General features: G+C 41.6%; 1 protein-coding gene across 1 annotated transcript in view; it reads right to left on the bottom strand.

Annotated features, from left to right (window-relative positions):
- Positions 1–2,468: 2,468 nt before the first annotated feature.
- The window catches only part of hspa9 (heat shock protein 9), a 17,048-nt gene continuing 7,649 nt past the window's right edge, over positions 2,469–11,867 (bottom strand). Inside the window, exons 8-16 of the mRNA XM_029428435.1 lie at positions 11,760–11,867; positions 11,571–11,663; positions 10,856–11,065; positions 7,990–8,217; positions 7,634–7,856; positions 7,205–7,299; positions 4,950–5,042; positions 4,442–4,582; positions 2,469–3,958 (exon numbers count right to left, since the gene is read on the bottom strand). The exon at positions 11,760–11,867 is cut by the window's right edge and continues 55 nt beyond it. Coding sequence (XP_029284295.1) covers positions 3,815–3,958; positions 4,442–4,582; positions 4,950–5,042; positions 7,205–7,299; positions 7,634–7,856; positions 7,990–8,217; positions 10,856–11,065; positions 11,571–11,663; positions 11,760–11,867 — 1,335 coding nt within the window. The 3' untranslated portion in view covers positions 2,469–3,814. The remainder of the gene's footprint in view (positions 3,959–4,441; positions 4,583–4,949; positions 5,043–7,204; positions 7,300–7,633; positions 7,857–7,989; positions 8,218–10,855; positions 11,066–11,570; positions 11,664–11,759) is intronic.

Raw genomic sequence — 11,867 nt, forward strand, 5'->3', positions numbered from 1 at the left:
AATACATGCGCGTACATGCATATATATGTGTAATACATGTGTGTACATGCATAAATATTTGTTAAACACGTGTGTACGTTCATAAATATGTGTAATACATGCGTGTATGTACATAAATATGTGTAATATATGCGTTTACGTGCATAGATATGTGTAATACACATGTGTATGTACATAAATATGTGTAATACACGTTTGTCAGTATATTTTATGTGTAATACACGTGCGTACGTACATAAATATGTGTAATACACGCGTGTACGTGCATAAATATGTGTAATGCACGTGTGTACGTACATAAATGTGTAATACACGTGTGTATGTGCATAAATATGTGTATTACACGTGTGTATGTACATAAATGTGTAATACACGTGTGTAAGTATATTTGTAAGCAGAATTCACCCGTGTGTGTGTGGCGTCCACTTTACATCTGGTAAGAGCTCATGCTAAAGCTATGTTTTCAATGTTTATGTTAAACATTTGTGCTTATAATATACCCGAACACTGTAAGACCTCACCTCACTCACAAACCACGGCTTGAGCGGTGTATCTCGAGCTCTATGCGAGTGATTTACACAGGCATGGACGAGCACCCTGTCATCTTTCAGTGGTTTGGTAAAAAGACTACCAACCCATCCAGAAACAAAGAAATTATTATTATTATTATTACGTTGGTTGCCCACGACGTTTGTAGCACAAGGTAGTTCACAATATCCGGATATTCAATCAGCGGTAATGACTCCAAATCCTTAATATAATCTGACGGCTTTAGCGTGTACGAGTCAAGGCCGCAAATTTGGACTTTTTCTCTGAATCTTGCCTTTGCAGAAGACTTCAGAGTCAAAATACTTTGAAGAAGTCGGAGTTGTATTGTTGTAGTTGTTCGCTTTAGACGCCATTGTTGATTTGTTATCCAACCAATATGGAGTCTCACGCATATGTCACACAGTTTTGTCACGTGTTTGCACATTACCTATGCCCGAACACTGAGAACACCGAACACCTTACTTTTCGACACCAGGAGAAGCGGTCTTTTTTTGGCCGGGGTAAAATCCATATCGCTGACTGGTAAATAAGGCACTTTCTTTACATTTGATGGCAGCCATTTGCTCTTTTCTTCTGTGCATGTTTTTGTTTAGCTTATTCTTGAGCCTACTTCACTTGCAAAAAGCAAAGCACCAATGTGAGAACATGCTTCGCTTACTCCAGCCATACAATCAAAGTGTGCGAGGATAACATCGCCGCTCTTCTTACTCACAAACCACGGCTTGAGTGGTGTATCTCGAGCTCTTTGAGAGTGAATTACACGAGCACCCTGTCATCTTTCACTGGTTTGGTAAGAAGACTACCAACCCAGCCAGAAACAAAGAAATTATAAGCAGCTAAGCTCTTGTATGCCTTCATTTGTGCGTTGGTTGCCCACAACGTTTGTAGCACAAGGTAGTTCACAATATCCGGATATTCATTTGTCGGTAATGAATCTAAATGCTCAATGTAATCCGATGGCTTTAGCATGTACGGGTCACGGCCGCAAATTTGGACTTTTTCTCTGAATCTTGCCTTTGCAGAGGATTCCAGTCAAAATACTTTGAAGTCGTCGGAGTTGTTGTTCGCTTTAGACGCCATTGTTGATTTGTTATCCAACCAACATGGTCGCACGCATACGTCACAGTTTTGTTACGTGTTTGCACACTACCTGATACCTGACTACGGTGAATTTATACCGCTAGATTGGACTGGCTCGTTGCAGGGACACACGCTCAGGGTTGAGTTTTTTATGCACTTTTAATTGTTTTTATGGCGGTCTTTTCATTTTATTTCGTCATATTTATCCCACCACACTTTGAAAGCCGATCCGTGAACATATTGTCTTACATGAAACCGGTCCGTGTCGCAAAAAAGGTTGGGGACCGCTGTTAGAGGGTATTTGGCCCTGAGATTTTGGATTGGTCTTTGGTGTGCCTTGGCCACAAAACGTTTGAAAACCACTGCCTTAAGGACATAAAAACTTGGATGTCCTGCAACTCTTTGATGTTAAACAGACAAAGCTGAAATTATCATACTTGGCCCCAAACACCTCTGAAACACATTTTATAATGACACGGTAACTCTGGATGGTATTTATTTGGCTTCCAGCACAAACCGTAAGGAATCTCTACCTTATAAACCAACTAGAGCATTGTGAGTCATCCCCGGAGGTTCTGTGTCTATCATGTGGCAGGTTGCCACTGATAAAGTTACATCTGGATCATGAATCCTAGCTGTGCCTGCTGCCCTGATCCTGCCTAATCAGTCACGAGATGCCTGGAGTGCAGCATTGGGCTAAGAGCATGCTGATTACAAATGTCTACTATGATCCACTGTTCATTTCAGTGTTAGCATGTAAATTAGCACTTAACGCAGTGTGGCTGAGGCGAATGCAGTTTGTTTATATCTGCAAAATGTAAGTACAGATTACAATAATGTGCCCTTTTAGTTTAATTTTAACATGATCAGACAGAAAAACAAATGCATGCACTAATTCTACCAACCATTATCAAACCAATGTCATTTCAGACTTTTATTAGAAAAGACAGCAAGTTATCTTGGCCCATAATTTTCACTCCAGTAATATGATCTCCTCCCCCCCAAAAAAGGAAAACAAATCCTTCCCCCAAACTCTATTCGACAAGCTACCTCATTGCCCCCTTCATATGTAGAGCACAATGGATCACTATCAGGCAAGCATGTAGCAACTACCACATTACATAGAGCAGTTCACGGCAGAAACAAAACTTCCTTCTGGAGGGGAATGCCTCTGCTAGGCTCATAAATCACCTCACTCTTCCTCCGTTGTCTGAAATGAGAAGTAAACTAAGGCCTTATCCTCTATTGTGCAATTTCAAAATCCATATCCACTTGTTTCTAGTTTAACTTGTAAAAGAATGTATTTACATTCAGTTACATCAAATAAGAGACGAATAAACTAAAGGTTAATCTAATCTACACACACACACACACACACACACCATTTTCTGTCCTTCAACCCCAATAGTCACTGCTACCTTAGAATGATATCCACTGGCCTAAACAAGCCCGTTTAAAAAAATGTCAGAGGACTTAACACAAGGGTCTAACAAGTCTCTTTAGGCCTTGTGTTAAATGAAAAATCATATATCATAATTCTCAGAGTACTGCAGATTCAATTTTACAGATTAAGAATCAAGTTTAATTAATTAAACCAAATCTTATTTCCAAAGTTCTGCATTGGTTTAGAACTTTTACGAGTGAACCCAGGACAACGGAGAAGTGACAAGTTTCTGACATAAGAAGGCCAATACATTTAAAGATTTTTATACAATATCTTTCCACTTCCACATTGCTATGAGCATCTACATGATGTAGACGGAGTAGGGCTGTCCTCTGTACCAAAACTCAAACAGTGTACAAGCTTTTGAACTCTGCTCAACTGGTACAAGAACAAAAAGTTTTTAGAGCCATTAACAAGCTGAAGTGCTTCAGATGATGGAGCCAAAGAACATGAAACCTATATGACGTCTTGAACACAAAGAGAATTTGCCTCAGAATGTAAATTAACAGCTTTGTAAAAATAAACATACATGACATTGTTTTTGAGACAAGTAAATTACAAACAGACATGGAGGAGCCTACACTGACATTTATCTTTTCACAAGAGAATTTTACTGCCAAAACACAGTAGAATAATATATTATCGTGAGAATGACTAAGATACAGCTCGTTACTCAAGATTGATACCCTCCCCACCCGGTCCACCGTTGTCATGGAAACACGCTGACACAAGTGAAAAGATCTACTGCTGGCCTTCTTTCTTCTCTCCTTCTGATGAGCTTGAGCCGCTGCTGCTGCCGCTGCTGCCACCGCTGCTGCTACTGCCGCTGCTGCTACTGCTACTGCCGCTGCTGCTACTACTGCCACTGTCCCGCTCTGCTGCCATCTTCAGGAGGTAAGAAACATGCACGTCAGACTGAAGCTGCCAACATTATATTTTACACCTGTTCATTTTAACACTTATGTATAAGGTCAGTAAGAATTGTGTAATTTGGTATCATAGGTACTAAAATGAAGGCAGTGTACAATTGGTTCCAAACTATTTTTACAAATGATCGCTAGTATAACCCAGAGTCTCTTTCAAATCAAGTCTGCTGAACATTCAAAAATGTCTACAGGCAAGCATAATAAATAAATAGAAATGAAACAATTACTCGATTAGTTAGTCTGCAGATTAATAAAGTATTTGTTAGTTGCAACCCTAAATAAGTATAAAGTTTAAATGGAGCAATTCTTACTAGGAAATTCACATTTTCCCCATAATTTAGTACAAAATTACAAAGCTCTTTCCTGGAAGCTTCTTCAGGAATAATTTGGAAATTACAGAACAGAGTTACTCTGAAGGTGTTTTTTTTGCACACATTCCTACCTTTTTGTAGGCCATTTCAAAGAGTTTAAGTGAGGCCTGCTGCAGGTTGGTGGCCGCCTGTTTGATGTTCTCTCCCGTCTCCGAGTCCTTGTTGGCCAGAAGATCCCTAACCTTTGAGATCTCCTCCTTCAGCTTGGTGCACTGCGAGTGGATGATAGGAGAGGAAACATGAATGAATAAAGCTGGGTCGTGTGTAAAAACATGAGCAGTACATTCTGGAGGATCACCAATAATAATAATAATAATAATAATAATAATAATGCAGACAGTGTTATGCATTTATGGCCATGTTGGCAGGATACTTCTCATTATGTGGTTGACCCTTCTATTTCCCTATCATTCTTTCAGACGACTAGATAAATGTTACCACACATCTTAATAATTTCATCCATGAAGCAAGGTTTAGTACAACTAGAAATTTCAATTAACAAAATTACATTTTTTTCAAACAAGAACATTTTCAGCGCAAACTTTCGGAGTACACTAAAAACAAAGATATAAATTTGACCTCATCAGCAGGAAGCTGGTCCTTGAACTCCTCCATCTTGGATTCTGTGTCATGGACGATACCCTCAGCCATGTTGACGGCCTCCACACGGTCCTATGCACAATCAGATGAGGTTTAAAACCACACTGCACAAAATCAGTTAATGATAATTAATATGTAGAACGATTGAAACTTCAATAATCTGAAAGATTTTTATTTAAATAAATGGCGTGGCGTCAGTCACTGCGTGAGGAAACACAATGTGGATTGAGCCTATGGCCCACTGATGAAAGTAGATTTCAAAGACGCCATAATATGTTACTGCTAATGCAAACTGAACATTTCCTACTGCCAAACACCACAATAAAATTATTTAACTGGAAAAGCAATATGCTTGTCGGTGAGCACTGAACGATATCGTTCCATCAAAAATGCAATCTATAAAACACTTTGACGGCAGATGAGTTTGAAATATGTCGGGGAGTAATGACGAGTCAGGAGCAGCTATAGTGAGCTGGTAGATGAAGAGCTGCAAACCTTCAACTTCTCAAGTCAGGTAACAAACTACTTTCGCAGTTTGCAAACTAATGCTGTGTGCAGCATTAAACAGATCATGGTTGCTCACAGAATGATGAAAAAAAAATAAAAATAGGCCAACAATTGTCTCATATCTTTCTTACAAAAATAAAATAAATGCAATGTTTGCCCCAGCGTCGGGATACACAGCAGGCCGTTGGACCTGTGTAACGGCAGCAATACAAAATTTGCAGTTCCCCGGGATTAGACCATTGGGGTTTGTTGCTAACCTAATTGCTAACTGAAGCTCCTCAGTGTTCCGGGGCTGGTTACCGCTCTAAGCTCAGCGGCTGTATTAAGCTAGTCATTGCAGCGGTTCTTTTTCTCCCTCTGTACTGAGGGCAGACTGGTGATACACTGACTCACTATCACCTCTAGAGGAACAAGTGCAATTACAAGACAGGAAGCCATGGCTAGTCAGTCAGCATGCCAATTTCAGTAGATACACTATATGGACAAAAGTATTGGGCCACTTGTCTTAACCATTGAATTCAGGTTTCATTCAGTCCCATTGCAGTGGGTGTATAAAATCAAGCACCTAGCCATGTAGCCTTTACAAACATGTGTGAAAGAATGGCTCGTTCTAAAGAGCTCACTGAATTCGAACGTGGTTCTGTAATAGAATTCCACGATCAACTGCAAGTGGTATTATTGCAAAGTGGAAACGTTTAGGAACCACAGCAACTCAGCCACAAAGTGGCAGACCACGTAAAGTTACAGAGCGGGTCGCAGAGTGCTGAGGCGCATAGTCCGTAAAAGCGGGCAAAGCTCTGCTGACTCAATAACTGCAGAGTCAGCACCAAAACTGTGTGCCTGGAGCTTCATGGCATGGGTTTCCGTCGCCGAGTAGCTGCATGCAAGCCTTACATCACCAAGCACAATGCCAAGCTTCGGCTGGAATGGTGTAAAGCACGGCGCCACTGGACTCTAGAGCAGTGGAAACATGTTCTGTGGAGTGACGAATCACGCTTCTCTATCTGGCAGTCTGATGGACGAGCTTGGCGAATGCCAGGAGAACGTTACCTGCCTGACTGTAAAGTTTGGTGGAGGAGAGATAATGCTATGGGGTTGTTTCTCTGGGGTTGGCCGAGGCCTCTTAGTTCCAGTGAAGGGAAATCTTAATGCTTCATCTTACCAAGTCATTTTGGACAATTCTAGGCTTCCAACTTTGTGGAAAGTTTGGGGAAGAAGGGTTATGTTCCAACATGACTGTGCCCCAGTGCCCAAAGCAAGGTCCATAAAGGCACGGTGTGATGAGTTTGGTGTGGAAGAACTTGACTGTCCTGCACAGAGCTCTGACCTCAACCCCATTAAACACCTTTGGGATGAACTAGAACAGAGATTGAGAGCCGGGCCCTCTCGTCCCACAACAGTGTTTGACCTCACTAATGCTCTTCTGGATGAACGTGCACAGACACCCTCGACACCCTCCAAAATGTTGTAGAAAGCCTTCCAGAAGAGTGGGAGCTGTTATAGCGGCAAAGGGGGACCAACTTCATATTAATGCCTATGAATTTGCAATGGGATGTCATAAAAGCTCCTGGAGGTGTAATGTGTAGGTGGCCCAATACTTTTGTCCATATAGTGTACTATACAGTGTACTGTAACTAGGGTATCGCCAAATCAACCTGGACTGCCACTTTATAATGCATAGACTCATTATTACGGTGTTAATCCACTTCACTGTTTCCAGTCTTTACCTTTCTCCTCCTGTCCTCCTCTGCGTACTTCTCAGCATTCTTGACCATGTTCTCGATGTCGTCTTTACTGAGACCTCCTGATGACTGGATCACAACTGAGGACAGTGCAGAGAGACACTCAACATACAGCAGTTTGACATTTATATCTGCAAATTGAAACTAATGAGTTATTTCAGACACATTGAGCCAAGCTCCCAAAATGCTGTTCTAAAACCAATTTCAATTTCATTAATAAACCTTTGGATTAAAACCAAATATTCAGTGTAGTGGAACAACATTGTTGCCAAGCTTATCGACTATTCCCTAGACATAACCGTATGGTCCTCAGTGGTTATAGCTACATGCATAAACATTAGCATGGAGAATTCAATCATGTGAACAGAATGCTTAAGTTGTTAATGCATCTTCAGCCCAATAGATGACACTTACTCTGCTGTTCTCGGCCTGTTCCCTTGTCCTTGGCAGAGACGTGGACGATGCCATTGGCGTCAATGTCGAAGGTGACCTCAACCTGAGGAACACCGCGAGGGGCGGGGGGGATTCCCACCAGAGTGAACTGACCTAGTACCTTGTTGTCTGCAGCCATCTCTCTCTCTCCCTGACACACCTTGATCTCTACCTGAGTCTGTCCATCAGCTGCTGTGGAGAACACCTGGAGGGAGCATAGAGGTACTTCAGCACATGTTTACACTTGCCAACAGCTTTTTATTTTTGTTATGGAAAGAGTCAAATAGCTCACTATAAAGCAAAATCAATTCTCACACCGGCACCGTTTCTTTCAGTACCTGACTCTTCTTGGTGGGAATTGTAGTGTTCCTGTTGATGAGTTTGGTGAAGACTCCGCCCAGGGTCTCAATACCAAGAGACAGTGGTGTCACGTCCAACAGCAGCACATCAGTGACATCGCCGGCCAAAACACCACCCTGGATGGCTGCTCCTACGGCAACGGCCTCATCAGGGTTGACGGACTTGCTGGGCGCGCGTCCGAACAGGTCCTTAACCATTTGTTGAACCTGCAGAGACAAACACCGAGTGTTATACTTGAACAGCAATAATGATTATTAGTACAGCAATTTTCCAAAGTGCCATATTCTTCACACAGAATATAAAAGGGTGGGCAACCCAGGTATATTAACGGCTATCAAAGTGTATATATTTTATTATCTGTCCCAGAGAACATCATCTGCGATCGGTAAAGGGGTGTACAATCTCCCCTACCGTACAGGTTTGTTCTGCTATAAGGGTCTACTGACAATCGCACATGCTCTGCAGAGAAACAGAGATGAAGACAGCTGGCTAGATTCTTAAATAGAATAAATCTGGAGATCATGAATGATTAGTATCATGAACAAATTTGTCCAAAACTGATGCATACAAGTTAACTCTGGTAAGTAAGTCAATCTATGTTGTTTCCGCAACATGCTCAATCTCAGAAAACCAACTCTTCAAATAAGTTATTAGCGAGCATGTAAGGTGCCTAGCTATAAATTAACATTACTTTGTCTAAGAGGTTAGGGTTTGTGGCAAGTACCCCGTTCTAGAGAGTCAATAAACATTTTGAGAAGGGGTGCTAATTCGCCTTTAAATTTTAAATAAAAAATCTCTCACTCTCTCTCTCACTCTGACAGAGGAATGTTGTTTTCACGTGCTTCTGGTGAATACAAATTTGAAGTGTGATTGATTTGACCAGGATTCACAGTTCACAAGTTTGCAGGAGGCATTATTAATCCATGAGATAAATTGGGAGGCTGATAAACATTTGAGCTGATCTCCGTCTCCGTATTCATAAACATATCCACATATTCCATAAAATAAAAAATACGTTGCAGCAAGGGATCCGATTGTCCTAGGTCAGGGGTCGGGAAGCTTTTTGGCTGGGGGAGCCATAAAAGCCAAATATTTTTTTTATGCATTTCATTGAGAGCCATATAATTAATACATTTGAATGCAACTTTATGCGTGCATTTTTTAAGTATAACATCGATTACTAATAGCGGTATCAGTGTTTCATTGAACAGGTGCTCTTTTATTAAATAAACTAAACGCTTACGTTATTTATCTCATTCATGAGCACGTTTCAGTGTCTGCTGCACGGGTGTCAAACTCAAGGAAATTATATCCGGCCCGTGAGAAAATATCATATGTCTATCATAACTGGCCCGCCGGTTTTGGTAATTAAATCAATGCATGGCACAACCACGGGAAAATACATATTTGAGAAAGTATCTAAATGTGTGAATGAAATTAAACTGCCCCGGGACAAACTGACGACAGATGGAGCGCCTGCGATGCGGTGAAAACAACAGATTAGGATGCGGGAGAAGATGCAGCTGACAGTGTATCACTGCATCATACAGCTGGAAGTGCTGTGTTGTAAAGCTCTGGAGATGGAACATGTAATAAGCTCCGTAACACACAGGAAACTTTATAAGAGACAATTTAAGTATTTTCTTGAGGAGACACATTCTGAACATTCTCAACGAAGTCCCAGCTTTTCTCTGTGATCGAGTTTGACACCCCCGGTCTACTGCTTGCTTTGTGCCGTTTCTCCTCTGTTTCGCAAAGGGCGGGGCGGGTCATTTGGTACCGGGCCGCACAGAAAGATTGAATAAAAAAATATTTGTACAGTTCATGGCCATTTGATCTAATCTTCATACGAGTGACCCACAGAAGAATTAGGAAAATTATCAGAAAATGGGCACCGAGGATTATGACCACCTCCACTGGGTCAGACCTCTTGGAAATGATATGCATGAACTGCAAGGCCATCTACCACCCAAGACAGCACCTTGCAGTGGATGAGAGGATGGTTGGTACCAAGACCAGGCTCAGCATCAAGCAGTACATCAAGGCCAAGCCAACAAAGTGGGGGCTAAAGTTTTTTTTGTGCCTGCTGTCATGAACGGCTACACTATCGATTTCAAGCTCTAAACTCTGCAAGAGGAGCACAAGTGTGAGAAGTGTGAGGACTGTGATGTGGGCCTGTGTCTGCAGGCAGACAGGAACAGTCACTGGCAATACCACCAAGACCTCTGCATGTGACCTCAGAGAGGAGAGAATTACCCTGTGTGGGGAAAAACGCCTGGACATATTTTCCATTTTATGGCCTGTTTTTGCAGATTTAAGAGTAAAAGACTCAAAACTTTTACTGGAAATAGTTGTATACATTTCAAACTTCAAATGTAACATGCCAAATCTCTTATTCATGTACAATTGCAGAGTTTTTTGTTCACTAAACCACTAAACTCTTCATTTTAAACTGCTATTACACTCTCATAACATGCAATAAATTGTAAATAACTGCCAGATATGGAATGTTCCAGGTATTGTTGGAACATTAGCAAAAGCACTTATTCACAGGACATTTTTTGACCTTTTTATAGTCAAAATAAGCAAATAAGTACAGACGGAAGTTTTGAGGCTTTTTGGGCATAGGTGTTAAAAGAGCTTTTTTGGAAAAGGGAGAAGACCCAATGAGGAGACATTTAAAAGACAATATCAGGAGTCTTACTTAAAATACGCATTTATCGCTACAGGTAACATAATCGATAGCTGCAGCCCTACTTTGAATACAGCTGGGTTGTCGAGTTAAGCAAGCTGTAGCTGGGTGTGCCTTATTCCACACTTGCATGCTCAAACTGTGTTGTGTACCTTGGGCATACGGCTCATGCCTCCCACAAGTAGCACCTCTCCTATGTCTCCCTTGGACACCTCTGCGTCCTGCATGGCCTTCTGACAGGGAGCAACGGTGCGTCGGATAAGGTCAGCCACGATGCCTTCAAACTGAGTGCGGGTCAGCTTCATGTTGAGATGTTTTGGACCAGAGGCATCCATGGTGAGGTAGGGAAGGTTGATGTCAGTCTGGAAGAGGGAATAAACACAACTTTAAAATGACCAGATAGCAGCCATAAATCAAGTTACATTTTGTTTCCTGTTTATTGATTAACAAAATACTCAACGAGGCTATAGGAGTCTTCTTGATCATACGATTCATCAGTACCAAGTGCAAATTTTCTCATTTCAGCTATTCAAATTAAAAGGCATAAGCAATAAATGCTGTCAGTCAGAAAAACGTATGTACCTCAGATATGATGCAGCCTGCCTGTTACTTTTTGGTGGCACAATATCTGTATCGTAGCCTGTGCATGTTTCACTATGGGCTTATAATGATTATAAGACTTGTATTTGGTGCATCAGTCAGCAGGGTTCAAGGCGAAATATGATCTTAGATCAGTGAAGAACAGACAGACTGCCAAAAGGTTTTTAGTGACTTCTGATGGAGATGGGTATAAATATGAACTAGTCATGAATGTGTATTTTGACTCGACACCTGTGTCAGTGGCGATGAGGGTTAGGTTCTGTGTACCTGCAGTGAAGATGAAAGCTCACACTTGGCCTTCTCAGCAGCCTCTCGGACTCTCTGAAGACCCATGTTGTCTTTCATCAGATCCACACCAGACTGAAGAGACAAGCCATAACCGACATGTAAACCTGAAAATACAGACTGCTCTGTGGGTGAGAGGCTTATTTAAACATGGGGACTTGAATTATTTACCTCCCTCTTGAACTCTTTGACAATGTGTTGGAGGAGGTGCTGGTCGAAGTCCTCTCCCCCAAGGAAGGTGTCGCCGTTGGTGGACTTCACCTCAAAAACTCCCTTCTG

The sequence above is a fragment of the Cottoperca gobio genome, unplaced genomic scaffold (genome assembly GCF_900634415.1).
Source record: "Cottoperca gobio unplaced genomic scaffold, fCotGob3.1 fCotGob3_89arrow_ctg1, whole genome shotgun sequence".
NCBI lineage: Eukaryota > Metazoa > Chordata > Actinopteri > Perciformes > Bovichtidae > Cottoperca > Cottoperca gobio.